At 38.9% G+C, this 17,264-nt stretch overlaps 1 protein-coding gene across 3 annotated transcripts in view; it reads right to left on the minus strand.

Moving 5' to 3' along the window:
- Window positions 1-447: 447 nt before the first annotated feature.
- Window positions 448-17,264, minus strand: part of prkcz (protein kinase C, zeta) — a 185,085-nt gene continuing 168,268 nt past the window's right edge. For all 3 annotated transcript variants that reach the window (XM_060932674.1, XM_060932677.1, XM_060932675.1), the window contains 2 exons: window positions 10,640-10,755; window positions 448-2,773 (listed from right to left, as the gene is read on the minus strand). In XM_060932674.1, the coding sequence (XP_060788657.1) occupies window positions 2,686-2,773; window positions 10,640-10,755 (204 nt within the window). In that variant the 3' untranslated portion in view covers window positions 448-2,685. The remainder of the gene's footprint in view (window positions 2,774-10,639; window positions 10,756-17,264) is intronic.

The following is a 17,264-nucleotide window of genomic DNA, read 5'->3' on the forward strand; positions in this document are numbered from 1 at the left end:
GCAATGCTAGTCAGCTCAATGTTTGCTACACATGCTAACTGTTTTTGTGTTGAGGTGATGATGTCACAACGCTGCTCTCACTGGTTAGCACTCAGGATTCAGTTTCATCCGACTTTAAATTCAGTAATTAGCATCTTGGCTTAGCAACAAAAACTGTTTGCACTTGTAGAAGAAACAAGCTGACTAGCGTATACTGCTAGAAAAATTAGCCGAACTGTGGTGATACGCATCACGTGTCATGAAAAATAAAACGAATTTAAAGTAGAATACTGTTCACTCGCTACATTAGCTAGCTGTTAGCTTAGCGAAGCTTTTAGCAAAGAATTACATGAACTGTCACCATGATAACGATTTTGATGGCAAAAATTACAATCATTAATCAGATCATCACATGACTGAGTTTAAATATTATTAGTTAATATATTTATTTGTATAATGTGTGTTTTATTTGAATAGAATATCATCCTGAAATCTTTGCTTCATTAACAACATGCTTCATCATCAGCTCATTATCTCACTCACACACACACACACACACACACACACACACACACACAGCGCTAAATAATCCTATTAGCACTGCGAGCATTCCTCACGCAGGGCGGATGAACGCTAAACTCCATCTCCACATCCAAACAAAGCAAAGACATCAAAACGTTCTCGCCGAAGTCGTCTGTGATTGGCCGAAATAAACTGAAGATTGCAGTAAAAACAATGCAAACATTTCTCTGTGTTTTTATTCATCATTTTCTCTGATTAGGCCGAGATTCAGATTCTGCATCACCGGACTGAGTCTGCGTTCATTAGTGTGTGTGTGTGTGTGTGTGCTTTAATTACTACGGGGATGTGAGGATTTTCATCTTAATGAATTATTATTATTATTATTATTATTATTATAATAACCATCCATGTGCATGTGGGACATAGAGGGGGTGGGGCTATATCAAACGGAGTGAAAGGAAAAGGTGATTCCAGATGTTCAGGATGGTGTTCTGAAGAAATCAGGTTCCGTTGTTCAGATCCGTGATGAGTGACGGGAAATTGTGGGCGAGACGGACTTTCATGACTGAGCGTGACTTAGCTACGTTAGCGTTAGCCTCATAGCTTCACAATCCAAACACATCTCAGCTGATTGACTGCAAAAGAATTGAAGAATGAAATTGAAACTCTTGTTTTCAGCGTCCGCTCCTGTGTTGTGCTGTTCGAGTCTGTGATCGTTTCAGAACATTTTTATCACCAGTGTGTTTTATACTCGCCGCAACTCACGTCTTCATGCATCTCATTCAGACCTTCAGATTCGTCCTGATTAAAGAACCTGAGATGGAACAAAGTGGGAGGGATTTTTACAGAAATCTGCATTTTATCCACGTGTGTGTGTTGAGTATTGTGATGTAAGCGCGATTATCGGACTATAATCTGATTATATCTAATCCACTGAACAGCGCCGTGTCTCAGACCTGCACTGAGGCGTGGTGCAGTAACACCAGGGGGCGGAGTTTACACTCAGCAGCAGCAGACCGATCTGTGTAGGGGAAGAGGCGGGGCCATCTCAGCTCCACTTTCAGATTCCTAAAATCAAACGCACTTAAATTCAAGATCAGAATCACATGTAACTGAAGCACGCCTCTGTATTTAGATAAGCTCCACCCCCAGGTGTGTAACTCTCAGGTAACTTCTGAATTGAGTCTGTGGTTGCGGCTGAGTTCTGAATGTTAAATGAAGACCACTTTGTGCAGTTTGAGACACAGCCAGTGTTCTGTGTGAGATCTTTTCAGATCCGTGTTTATAAACTCAGAATTTATTTCAAGTTTATAGAGTTTAGTGAGGACTCGTGTGGAGATTTGATCTTTGAGGCACTTTTTGTTTCATTTTTGTTTTTTAACAGTTTGTCTGCTGATTTGTTTAAAGGAATTATGGTTCTGATTTTAACAAAAGATACTGTACATTATGTAAATACATCAGCCGTAAATTATAATTAAACTTTTCTTTTTAATTAAACATTGTGTTTAACATTCGTGTTCGGAGTGAGCATGTGCCGATACTACAGCTCCGGATCGTGATCATTTCCCGTTTCACATGAATGATGACATCATGATAAAATGATCCGTGACTTTCACACATTCTCTGGTCTGGTGAAGTGGATGATGGGATTGAGAGGCAGCTGTAAGTCACATGGCGTCTCTGTGCTGCTTCAGAACTGGATCATATAAACCTGAACATCGGCACACGCCTCCATCTGAGATTCAGTTAAAAACAACAAATACAAGAAGAAGTGCACATTAAATCAAGTTCTCAAACAGAACAATGAGCTGTAGCAGGGGATTCTGGGTAGTGACGAGCACAGGCACAAAAACTAATGAAATCGGAGAGGATGATGGGAAGGAGGAAGACAATCTGGATGATTTTTGAAGGAACTCAGTTTTGCTAAATGTAAAACTTCTCCAGTTCTCTTTTCGTTTGTTGTGTTTTTGCCTCCAGAATAACTCGAGATGAGTCTGAGAGAGTGTGTGAGCGAGAGGACGATGAGAAGACGAGTGTGAGAGAGGAGCGGTTGGAGAAGATGCAGTGATGGAGGGAGTTTTTTCTCTCTCGCTTGCTGAAGTCACCCAGTCAGAAGTAAAGCCCCCCCGTAGCTCACTCCGAGCCGCGGGCGAGCTGACAGAACCGTTCTGTCGTGTTCCTCCCTCATACTGTTTCCTCAGTGGAGAGCAGCATGGGGTTGATGTACTCGAAGCCCTCAAACTCTGACTGGTCTATTCTCTTTATCACGTCCCTGAGGAGAGAAAATAACCACACACACACACACACAGTGATGAGAATTTCACTCTTTAATATGCTGCTGCAGCCCAAACCCCTGAATAACCCGAAGCCATGTTCATTTATAAAACGCATTTAAAAACATTAACTAAAGTTCCGTACTCCGTAAACACTGATTTAAAATCGATCAGAATAAGAACTGAACTCCTTCTGAATCTCAGTAACGTCAACAAAGTTAAAAAGATCAGCGCTTCTTCTGACTAAAGCTAAAATACACTCTGTGTTACAGTGTGTGCTAGAGTATGTTACAGAGTGGTGTTATAGTGTGTGTGTGTTACAGAGTGGTGTTATAGTGTGTGTGTTACAGAGTGGTGTTATTGTGTGTGTGTGTTACAGAGTGGTGTTATAGTGTGTGTGTTACAGAGTGGTGTTATTGTGTGTGTGTTACAGAGTGGTGTTATTGTGTGTGTGTTACAGAGTGGTGTTATTGTGTGTGTGTTACAGAGTGGTGTTATTGTGTGTGTGTTACAGAGTGGTGTTATAGTGTGTGTGTTACAGAGTGGTGTTATAGTGTGTGTGTTACAGAGTGGTGTTATAGTGTGTGTGTGTTACAGAGTGGTGTTATAGTGTGTGTGTGTTACAGAGTGGTGTTATAGTGTGTGTGTGTTACAGAGTGGTGTTATAGTGTGTGTGTTACAGAGTGGTGTTATAGTGTGTGTGTGTTACAGAGTGGTGTTATAGTGTGTGTGTTACAGAGTGGTGTTATAGTGTGTGTGTTACAGAGTGGTGTTATAGTGTGTGTGTGTTACAGAGTGGTGTTATAGTGTGTGTGTTACAGAGTGGTGTTATAGTGTGTGTGTGTTACAGAGTGGTGTTATAGTGTGTGTGTTACAGAGTGGTGTTATAGTGTGTGTGTTACAGAGTGGTGTTATAGTGTGTGTGTTACAGAGTGGTGTTATAGTGTGTGTGTTACAGAGTGGTGTTATAGTGTGTGTGTTACAGAGTGGTGTTATAGTGTGTGTGTTACAGAGTGGTGTTATAGTGTGTGTGTTACAGAGTGGTGTTATAGTGTGTGTGTGTTACAGAGTGGTGTTATAGTGTGTGTGTTACAGAGTGGTGTTATAGTGTGTGTGTTACAGAGTGGTGTTATAGTGTGTGTGTTACAGAGTGGTGTTATAGTGTGTGTGTGTTACAGAGTGGTGTTATAGTGTGTGTGTGTTACAGAGTGGTGTTATAGTGTGTGTGTTACAGAGTGGTGTTATTGTGTGTGTGTGTTACAGAGTGGTGTTATAGTGTGTGTGTTACAGAGTGGTGTTATTGTGTGTGTGTTACAGAGTGGTGTTATAGTGTGTGTGTGTTACAGAGTGGTGTTATAGTGTGTGTGTGTTACAGAGTGGTGTTATAGTGTGTGTGTGTTACAGAGTGGTGTTATTGTGTGTGTGTGTTACAGAGTGGTGTTATAGTGTGTGTGTTACAGAGTGGTGTTATTGTGTGTGTGTTACAGAGTGGTGTTATTGTGTGTGTGTTACAGAGTGGTGTTATTGTGTGTGTGTTACAGAGTGGTGTTATAGTGTGTGTGTTACAGAGTGGTGTTATAGTGTGTGTGTTACAGAGTGGTGTTATAGTGTGTGTGTGTGTTACAGAGTGGTGTTATAGTGTGTGTGTGTTACAGAGTGGTGTTATAGTGTGTGTGTGTGTTACAGAGTGGTGTTATTGTGTGTGTGTGTTACAGAGTGGTGTTATAGTGTGTGTGTGTTACAGAGTGGTGTTATTGTGTGTGTGTGTTACAGAGTGGTGTTATAGTGTGTGTGTGTTACAGAGTGGTGTTATTGTGTGTGTGTGTTACAGAGTGGTGTTATAGTGTGTGTGTGTTACAGAGTGGTGTTATAGTGTGTGTGTGTTACAGAGTGGTGTTATAGTGTGTGTGTGTTACAGAGTGGTGTTATAGTGTGTGTGTGTTACAGAGTGGTGTTATAGTGTGTGTGTGTTACAGAGTGGTGTTATTGTGTGTGTGTTACAGAGTGGTGTTATTGTGTGTGTGTTACAGAGTGGTGTTATTGTGTGTGTGTTACAGAGTGGTGTTATAGTGTGTGTGTTACAGAGTGGTGTTATAGTGTGTGTGTTACAGAGTGGTGTTATAGTGTGTGTGTTACAGAGTGGTGTTATAGTGTGTGTGTGTGTTACAGAGTGGTGTTATAGTGTGTGTGTGTTACAGAGTGGTGTTATAGTGTGTGTGTGTTACAGAGTGGTGTTATAGTGTGTGTGTGTTACAGAGTGGTGTTATAGTGTGTGTGTGTTACAGAGTGGTGTTATAGTGTGTGTGTTACAGAGTGGTGTTATAGTGTGTGTGTTACAGAGTGGTGTTATAGTGTGTGTGTGTTACAGAGTGGTGTTATAGTGTGTGTGTTACAGAGTGGTGTTATAGTGTGTGTGTGTTACAGAGTGGTGTTATAGTGTGTGTGTTACAGAGTGGTGTTATAGTGTGTGTGTGTTACAGAGTGGTGTTATAGTGTGTGTGTGTTACAGAGTGGTGTTATAGTGTGTGTGTTACAGAGTGGTGTTATAGTGTGTGTGTTACAGAGTGGTGTTATTGTGTGTGTGTTACAGAGTGGTGTTATAGTGTGTGTGTTACAGAGTGGTGTTATAGTGTGTGTGTGTTACAGAGTGGTGTTATAGTGTGTGTGTGTTACAGAGTGGTGTTATAGTGTGTGTGTTACAGAGTGGTGTTATAGTGTGTGTGTTACAGAGTGGTGTTATAGTGTGTGTGTTACAGAGTGGTGTTATAGTGTGTGTGTTACAGAGTGGTGTTATAGTGTGTGTGTTACAGAGTGGTGTTATTGTGTGTGTGTTACAGAGTGGTGTTATAGTGTGTGTGTTACAGAGTGGTGTTATAGTGTGTGTGTGTTACAGAGTGGTGTTATAGTGTGTGTGTTACAGAGTGGTGTTATAGTGTGTGTGTTACAGAGTGGTGTTATAGTGTGTGTGTTACAGAGTGGTGTTATAGTGTGTGTGTGTTACAGAGTGGTGTTATAGTGTGTGTGTGTTACAGAGTGGTGTTATAGTGTGTGTGTGTTACAGAGTGGTGTTATAGTGTGTGTGTGTTACAGAGTGGTGTTATAGTGTGTGTGTGTGTGTGTGTGTTACAGAGTGGTGTTATAGTGTGTGTGTTACAGAGTGGTGTTATTGTGTGTGTGTTACAGAGTGGTGTTATAGTGTGTGTGTTACAGAGTGGTGTTATTGTGTGTGTGTTACAGAGTGGTGTTATAGTGTGTGTGTGTTACAGAGTGGTGTTATTGTGTGTGTGTTACAGAGTGGTGTTATAGTGTGTGTGTTACAGAGTGGTGTTATAGTGTGTGTGTGTTACAGAGTGGTGTTATAGTGTGTGTGTTACAGAGTGGTGTTATTGTGTGTGTGTTACAGAGTGGTGTTATTGTGTGTGTGTTACAGAGTGGTGTTATAGTGTGTGTGTTACAGAGTGGTGTTATAGTGTGTGTGTGTTACAGAGTGGTGTTATAGCGTGTGTGTTACAGAGTGGTGTTATTGTGTGTGTGTGTGTTACAGAGTGGTGTTATTGTGTGTGTGTGTTACAGAGTGGTGTTATAGTGTGTGTGTTACAGAGTGGTGTTATTGTGTGTGTGTTACAGAGTGGTGTTATTGTGTGTGTGTTACAGAGTGGTGTTATAGTGTGTGTGTTACAGAGTGGTGTTATAGTGTGTGTGTTACAGAGTGGTGTTATAGTGTGTGTGTGTTACAGAGTGGTGTTATTGTGTGTGTGTTACAGAGTGGTGTTATTGTGTGTGTGTTACAGAGTGGTGTTATAGTGTGTGTGTTACAGAGTGGTGTTATAGTGTGTGTGTGTTACAGAGTGGTGTTATAGTGTGTGTGTTACAGAGTGGTGTTATTGTGTGTGTGTGTTACAGAGTGGTGTTATTGTGTGTGTGTGTTACAGAGTGGTGTTATAGTGTGTGTGTTACAGAGTGGTGTTATTGTGTGTGTGTTACAGAGTGGTGTTATAGTGTGTGTGTTACAGAGTGGTGTTATAGTGTGTGTGTTACAGAGTGGTGTTATAGTGTGTGTGTTACAGAGTGGTGTTATAGTGTGTGTGTGTTACAGAGTGGTGTTATAGTGTGTGTGTGTTACAGAGTGGTGTTATTGTGTGTGTGTTACAGAGTGGTGTTATAGTGTGTGTGTTACAGAGTGGTGTTATTGTGTGTGTGTTACAGAGTGGTGTTATAGTGTGTGTGTTACAGAGTGGTGTTATAGTGTGTGTGTTACAGAGTGGTGTTATTGTGTGTGTGTGTTACAGAGTGGTGTTATTGTGTGTGTGTGTGTGTGTGTGTTACAGAGTGGTGTTATAGTGTGTGTGTTACAGAGTGGTGTTATTGTGTGTGTGTTACAGAGTGGTGTTATTGTGTGTGTGTTACAGAGTGGTGTTATAGTGTGTGTGTTACAGAGTGGTGTTATAGTGTGTGTGTTACAGAGTGGTGTTATAGTGTGTGTGTGTTACAGAGTGGTGTTATAGTGTGTGTGTGTTACAGAGTGGTGTTATTGTGTGTGTGTTACAGAGTGGTGTTATAGTGTGTGTGTTACAGAGTGGTGTTATTGTGTGTGTGTTACAGAGTGGTGTTATAGTGTGTGTGTTACAGAGTGGTGTTATAGTGTGTGTGTGTTACAGAGTGGTGTTATAGTGTGTGTGTGTTACAGAGTGGTGTTATAGTGTGTGTGTTTTACAGAGTGGTGTTATTGTGTGTGTGTTACAGAGTGGTGTTATAGTGTGTGTGTTACAGAGTGGTGTTATTGTGTGTGTGTTACAGAGTGGTGTTATAGTGTGTGTGTTACAGAGTGGTGTTATAGTGTGTGTGTTACAGAGTGGTGTTATAGTGTGTGTGTTACAGAGTGGTGTTATAGTGTGTGTGTTACAGAGTGGTGTTATAGTGTGTGTGTTACAGAGTGGTGTTATTGTGTGTGTGTTACAGAGTGGTGTTATAGTGTGTGTGTTACAGAGTGGTGTTATAGTGTGTGTGTGTTACAGAGTGGTGTTATAGTGTGTGTGTTACAGAGTGGTGTTATTGTGTGTGTGTTACAGAGTGGTGTTATAGTGTGTGTGTGTTACAGAGTGGTGTTATAGTGTGTGTGTGTTACAGAGTGGTGTTATTGTGTGTGTGTTACAGAGTGGTGTTATAGTGTGTGTGTTACAGAGTGGTGTTATAGTGTGTGTGTTACAGAGTGGTGTTATTGTGTGTGTGTTACAGAGTGGTGTTATAGTGTGTGTGTTACAGAGTGGTGTTATAGTGTGTGTGTTACAGAGTGGTGTTATAGTGTGTGTGTTACAGAGTGGTGTTATAGTGTGTGTGTTACAGAGTGGTGTTATAGTGTGTGTGTGTTACAGAGTGGTGTTATAGTGTGTGTGTTACAGAGTGGTGTTATAGTGTGTGTGTGTTACAGAGTGGTGTTATAGTGTGTGTGTTACAGAGTGGTGTTATTGTGTGTGTGTTACAGAGTGGTGTTATTGTGTGTGTGTTACAGAGTGGTGTTATAGTGTGTGTGTTACAGAGTGGTGTTATAGTGTGTGTGTTACAGAGTGGTGTTATAGTGTGTGTGTGTTACAGAGTGGTGTTATAGTGTGTGTGTGTTACAGAGTGGTGTTATTGTGTGTGTGTTACAGAGTGGTGTTATAGTGTGTGTGTTACAGAGTGGTGTTATAGTGTGTGTGTTACAGAGTGGTGTTATTGTGTGTGTGTTACAGAGTGGTGTTATAGTGTGTGTGTTACAGAGTGGTGTTATAGTGTGTGTGTGTTACAGAGTGGTGTTATAGTGTGTGTGTGTTACAGAGTGGTGTTATAGTGTGTGTGTTTTACAGAGTGGTGTTATTGTGTGTGTGTTACAGAGTGGTGTTATAGTGTGTGTGTTACAGAGTGGTGTTATAGTGTGTGTGTTACAGAGTGGTGTTATTGTGTGTGTGTTACAGAGTGGTGTTATTGTGTGTGTGTTACAGAGTGGTGTTATAGTGTGTGTGTTACAGAGTGGTGTTATTGTGTGTGTGTTACAGAGTGGTGTTATTGTGTGTGTGTTACAGAGTGGTGTTATAGTGTGTGTGTTACAGAGTGGTGTTATAGTGTGTGTGTTACAGAGTGGTGTTATTGTGTGTGTGTTACAGAGTGGTGTTATTGTGTGTGTGTTACAGAGTGGTGTTATAGTGTGTGTGTGTTACAGAGTGGTGTTATTGTGTGTGTGTTACAGAGTGGTGTTATAGTGTGTGTGTGTTACAGAGTGGTGTTATAGTGTGTGTGTGTTACAGAGTGGTGTTAGTGTGTGTGTTACAGAGTGGTGTTATTGTGTGTGTGTGTTACAGAGTGGTGTTATAGTGTGTGTGTGTTACAGAGTGGTGTTATAGTGTGTGTGTGTTACAGAGTGTTGTTATTGTGTGTGTGTTACAGAGTGGTGTTATAGTGTGTGTGTTACAGAGTGGTGTTATAGTGTGTGTGTTACAGAGTGGTGTTATAGTGTGTGTGTTACAGAGTGGTGTTATAGTGTGTGTGTTACAGAGTGGTGTTATAGTGTGTGTGTGTTACAGAGTGGTGTTATAGTGTGTGTGTTACAGAGTGGTGTTATAGTGTGTGTGTGTTACAGAGTGGTGTTATAGTGTGTGTGTTACAGAGTGGTGTTATAGTGTGTGTGTTACAGAGTGGTGTTATAGTGTGTGTGTTACAGAGTGGTGTTATTGTGTGTGTGTTACAGAGTGGTGTTATTGTGTGTGTGTTACAGAGTGGTGTTATAGTGTGTGTGTTACAGAGTGGTGTTATAGTGTGTGTGTTACAGAGTGGTGTTATTGTGTGTGTGTTACAGAGTGGTGTTATAGTGTGTGTGTTACAGAGTGGTGTTATAGTGTGTGTGTTACAGAGTGGTGTTATAGTGTGTGTGTTACAGAGTGGTGTTATTGTGTGTGTGTTACAGAGTGGTGTTATTGTGTGTGTGTTACAGAGTGGTGTTATAGTGTGTGTGTTACAGAGTGGTGTTATAGTGTGTGTGTTACAGAGTGGTGTTATTGTGTGTGTGTTACAGAGTGGTGTTATTGTGTGTGTGTTACAGAGTGGTGTTATAGTGTGTGTGTGTTACAGAGTGGTGTTATTGTGTGTGTGTTACAGAGTGGTGTTATAGTGTGTGTGTGTTACAGAGTGGTGTTATAGTGTGTGTGTGTTACAGAGTGGTGTTATAGTGTGTGTGTTACAGAGTGGTGTTATTGTGTGTGTGTGTTACAGAGTGGTGTTATAGTGTGTGTGTGTTACAGAGTGGTGTTATTGTGTGTGTGTTACAGAGTGGTGTTATAGTGTGTGTGTTACAGAGTGGTGTTATAGTGTGTGTGTTACAGAGTGGTGTTATAGTGTGTGTGTTACAGAGTGGTGTTATTGTGTGTGTGTTACAGAGTGGTGTTATAGTGTGTGTGTTACAGAGTGGTGTTATAGTGTGTGTGTTACAGAGTGGTGTTATTGTGTGTGTGTGTGTGTGTTACAGAGTGGTGTTGTGTGTGTGTGTGTGTGTGTGTGTGTGTGTGTGTGTGTGTGTGTGTGTTACAGAGTGGTGTTATTGTGTGTGTGTTACAGAGTGGTGTTATTGTGTGTGTGTGTGTGTGTGTGTGTGTGTGTGTGTGTTACAGAGTGGTGTTATAGTGTGTGTGTTACAGAGTGGTGTTATTGTGTGTGTGTTACAGAGTGGTGTTATAGTGTGTGTGTGTGTGTGTGTGTGTGTGTGTTACAGAGTGGTGTTATAGTGTGTGTGTTACAGAGTGGTGTTATTGTGTGTGTGTGTGTGTGTGTGTGTGTGTGTGTTACAGAGTGGTGTTATTGTGTGTGTGTGTGTGTGTGTGTGTGTGTGTGTGTCTCACTCATTGTCCGGTGTGAGCTGTACAGGTTCATTGGTGAACTGTGTGTCGAAGTTCTCTAATCCATAATCATCAGTGATCTGAGGCTTAAATGGAGGTGTAACCTGCTTCTGCTCCAACTGAAAGAAAGAGAGAGAGAGAGAGAGAGAGAGAGAGAGAAAGAGACGTCAACATTGCACTGTCATCAAAGACTCATTACAGGAAATAAAGAAAAGAGACTGAAGTTCCCGCCCCCAAAAAGCCACTGTAACCAATCAGGTCACAGTTCCTGTCCCAATAATATAAATTGGAATTGGTATTTCCAGCGTGTGTCCTATACATCACACAAGACGCCGACACTCTGTTGTGTTCCATGTCGTGCCTGTAGTTCTGGAACACTGGCACGATGTGTAAAAACACACACTGGCGCTTTATTTGGTTCGGTATAAACACCCAAAGCCCAAATATCCAGTGTTTTGTCAATATTATCTCTCTCTCTATCTGCCTGATTCTCTACCTCTCTCTATCTGTCTGTCTCTCTCTATCTGTTTTGAGGATATCTCTCCTGCAGTGATGTTCTTCATGCTGGTTTCTACAAATGGGAACAGATGGTACTTCTCTTAGTGCATCACCAATTACACCAAATACACAAATTACACCAAATACACAAATTACACCAAATACACAAATTACACCAAACACACCAAACACACAAATTACACCAAACACACAAATTACACCAAACACACAAATTACACCAAATACACAAATTACACCAAACACACAAATTACACCAAATACACGGATTACACCAAACACACCAAACACACAAATTACACCAAATACACAAATTACACCAAACACACAAATTACACCAAATACACAAATTACACCAAACACACAAATTACACCAAATACACAAATTACACCAAACACACCAAACACACAAATTACACCAAACACACCAAATACACAAATTACACCAAATACACAAATTACACCAAACACACAAATAACACAAATTACACCAAACACACCAAACACACAAATTACACCAAACACACAAATAACACAAATTACACCAAACACACAAATTACACCAAACACACAAATTACACCAAACACACAAATTACACCAAACACACCAAATACACAAATTACACCAAACACACAAATAACACAAATTACACCAAACACACAAATTACACCAAATACACGAATTACACCAAATACACAAATTACACCAAATACACAAATTACACCAAACACACAAATTACACCAAACACACAACACAAATTACACCAAACACACAAATTACACCAAACACACAAATTACACCAAACACACAAATAACACAAATTACACCAAACACACAAATTACACCAAATACACAGATTACACCAAATACACAAATTACACCAAACACACAAATTACACCAGACACACAAATTACACCAAATACACGGATTACACCAAATACACAAATTACACCAAATACACAAATTACACCAGACACACAAATTACACCAAATACACAAATTACACCAAATACACAAATTACACCAAATACACAAATTACACCAGACACACCAAACACACAAATTACACCAAATACACAAATTACACCAGACACACAGATTACACCAAACACACAAATTACACCAAATACACAAATTACACCAACTACACAAATTACACCAAACACACAAATTACACCAAATACACAAATTACACCAGACACACAGATTACACCAAATACACAGATTACACCAAACACACAAATTACACCAAATACACGGATTACACCAAATACACAAATTACACCAAATACACAAATTACACCAGACACACAAATTACACCAAAGACACAAATTACACCAAATACACAAATTACACCAAATACACAAATTACACCAGACACACAGATTACACCAAACACACAAATTACACCAAATACACAAATTACACCAACTACACAAATTACACCAAACATACAAATTACACCAAACACACCAAATACACAAATTACACCAAACACACAAATTACACAAATTACACCAAACACACAAATTACACCAAATACACAAAATACACCAAACACACCAAATACACGAATTACACCAAATACACAAATTACACCAAATACACGAATTACACCAAATACACAAATTATACCAAACACACCAAATACACAAATTACACCAAACACACAAATAACACAAATTACACCAAACACACAAATTACACCAAATACACGAATTACACCAAATACACAAATTACACCAAATACACAAATTACACCAAATACACAAATTACACCAAACACACAAATTACACCAAACACACAACACAAATTACACCAAACACACAAATTACACCAAACACACAAATTACACCAAACACACAAATAACACAAATTACACCAAACACACAAATTACACCAAATACACAGATTACACCAAATACACAAATTACACCAAACACACAAATTACACCAAACACACAAATTACACCAGACACACAAATTACACCAAATACACGGATTACACCAAATACACGGATTACACCAAATACACAAATTACACCAGACACACAAATTACACCAAATACACAAATTACACCAAATACACAAATTACACCAAATACACAAATTACACCAGACACACCAAACACACAAATTACACCAAATACACAAATTACACCAGACACACAGATTACACCAAACACACAAATTACACCAAATACACAAATTACACCAACTACACAAATTACACCAAACACACAAATTACACCAAATACACAAATTACACCAGACACACAGATTACACCAAATACACAGATTACACCAAACACACAAATTACACCAAATACACGGATTACACCAAATACACAAATTACACCAAATACACAAATTACACCAGACACACAAATTACACCAAATACACAAATTACACCAAATACACAAATTACACCAGACACACAGATTACACCAAACACACAAATTACACCAAATACACAAATTACACCAACTACACAAATTACACCAAACATACAAATTACACCAAACACACCAAATACACAAATTACACCAAACACACAAATTACACAAATTACACCAAACACACAAATTACACCAAATACACAAAATACACCAAACACACCAAATACACGAATTACACCAAATACACAAATTACACCAAATACACGAATTACACCAAATACACAAAATACACCAAACACACCAAATACACGAATTACACCAAATACACAAATTACACCAAATACACAAATTACACCAAATACACAAATTACACCAAATACACAAATTACACCAAATACACCAAATACACAAATTATACCAAACACACAAATTACACCAAATACACAGATTACACCAAACACACAAATTACACCAAATACACGGATTACACCAAATACACAAATTACACCAAATACACACATTACACCAGACACACAAATTACACCAAATACACAAATTACACCAGACACACAGATTACACCAAACACACAAATTACACCAAATACACAAATTACACCAACTACACAAATTACACCAAACACACAAATTACACCAAATACACAAATTACACCAGACACACAGATTACACCAAATACACAGATTACACCAAACACACAAATTACACCAAATACACGGATTACACCAAATACACAAATTACACCAAATACACAAATTACACCAGACACACAAATTACACCAAATACACAAATTACACCAAATACACAAATTACACCAAATACACAAATTACACCAGACACACAGATTACACCAAACACACAAATTACACCAAATACACAAATTACACCAACTACACAAATTACACCAAACATACAAATTACACCAAACACACCAAATACACAAATTACACCAAACACACAAATAACACAAATTACACCAAACACACAAATTACACCAAATACACAAATTACACCAAACACACAAATTACACCAAACACACAAATTACACCAAATACACAAAATACACCAAACACACAAATTACACCAAATACACAAATTACACCAAACACACCAAATACACGAATTACACCAAATACACAAATTATACCAAACACACAAATTACACCAAATACACAAATTACACCAAATACACAAATTACACCAAATACACCAAATACACAAATTATACCAAACACACAAATTACACCAAATACACCAAACACACAAATTACACCAAATACACAAATTACACCAAATACACAAATTACAACAAACACACCAAATACACAAATTACACCAAACACACAAATAACACAAATTACACCAAACACACAAATTACACCAAATACACAAATTACACCAAATACACAAATTACACCAAACACACCAAATACACAAATTACACCAAACACACAAATTACACCAAATACACAAATTACACCAAACACACCAAATACACGAATTACACCAAATACACAAATTACACCAAACACACCAAATACACAAATTATACCAAACACACAAATTACACCAAATACACCAAACACACAAATTACACCAAATACACAAATTACACCAAATACACAAATTACACCAAACACACCAAATTACACCAAACACACCAAATACACAAATTACACCAAATACACAAATTACACCAAACACAACAAATACACAAATTACACCAAACACACCAAATACACAAATTACACCAAACACACAAATTACACCAAACACACCAAATACACAAATTACACCAAATACACAAATTACACCAAACACACCAAATACACAAATTACACCAAATACACAAATTACACCAAACACAACAAATACACAAATTACACCAAACACACCAAATACACAAATTACACCAAACACACAAATTACACCAAACACACCAAATACACAAATTACAACAAATACACAAATTACACCAAACACACCAAATACACAAATTACACCAAACACACAAATTACACCAAACACACAAATTACACCAAACACACCAAATACACAAATTACACCAAATACACAAATTACACCAAACACACCAAATACACAAATTACACCAAACACACCAAATACACAAATTACACCAAACACACCAAATACACAAATTACACCAAATACACCAAACACAGAAATTACACCAAATACACAAATCACACCAAACACACAAATTACACCAAATACACAAATTACACCAAACACACAAATTACACCAAATACACAAATTACACCAAACACACCAAACACACAAATTACACAAATACACATCCTCGGTTTATGTATGTATCTCTCTCTCTGTTTCTGCCTCTGCTTTAGGGCGGTAGAGTTTCTGACCCTGAAGCGTGTTCATAAATATATAATTATTAAATATCAACCCAGTGTATTACAGACTGCACAGAAAAAGAGTGTGTGTGTGTGTGTGTATGGATGTGTGTAATTGGTCTCTTGCTATAGAGGCAAGCATGAGCACGCTCTCGTCACCATCCAACTGCGTCATTCTACAGCCTCATGAGTCTCTCTCTCACACACACACACACACACACACACACACACACTGTCATTGAGGTGATAAATGAGATACTATTACCATATATTTGTTTTCCAGATATATTTTGCCTTTTAGCAGTTTCTGTGACTTACTCAGCAAACACACAGACAAATATTTCTTGTATTTAGCGTGATCTTTCTGTGTAATCAATATTACACACATGGAAACATTTCAATCAAACTAAAGAGGAAAATCAGGTGCTTCTTTAATTATTACTCCTGTAAACATAAATAACTAAACACCAATATTCACCATCATGCACCAATATTCACCTTCTCACACTGATGTTCACCATCACACACCTTCGTACATCATCACACACCTACATTCACATCCAACACCGACATTCACCATCACACACCGACGTTCATCATCACACACCTACATTCACCATCACACACCGACGTTCATCATCACACACCTACATTCACCATCACACACTGACGTTCATCATCACACACCTACATTCACCATCACACACTGACGTTCACCATCACACACCTACATTCACCATCACACACTGACGTTCACCATCACACACTGACGTTCATCATCACACACCTACATTCACCATCACACACTGACGTTCATCATCACACACCTACATTCACCATCACACACTGACGTTCATCATCACACACCTACATTCACCATCACACACTGACGTTCATCATCACACACCTACATTTACATCCAACACCGACATTCACCATCACACACTGATGTTCATCATCACACACCGACGTTCACCATCACACACCTTCATTCACATCCAACACCGACATTCACCATCACACACCTACATTCACCATCACACACCGACGTTCATCATCACACAACGACGTTCACCATCACACACCTACATTCACATCCAACACCGACATTCACCATCACACACCTACGTTCATCATCACACACCGACGTTCACCATCACACACCTTCATTCACATCCAACACCGACATTCACCATCACACACCTACATTCACCATCACACACCTACATTCACCATCACACACCTACATTCACCATCACACACCGACGTTCATCATCACACAACGACGTTCACCATCACACACCTACATTCACATC

The sequence above is a fragment of the Neoarius graeffei genome, chromosome 10, assembly GCF_027579695.1.
Source record: "Neoarius graeffei isolate fNeoGra1 chromosome 10, fNeoGra1.pri, whole genome shotgun sequence".
NCBI classification, from domain to species: Eukaryota; Metazoa; Chordata; class Actinopteri; order Siluriformes; family Ariidae; genus Neoarius; species Neoarius graeffei.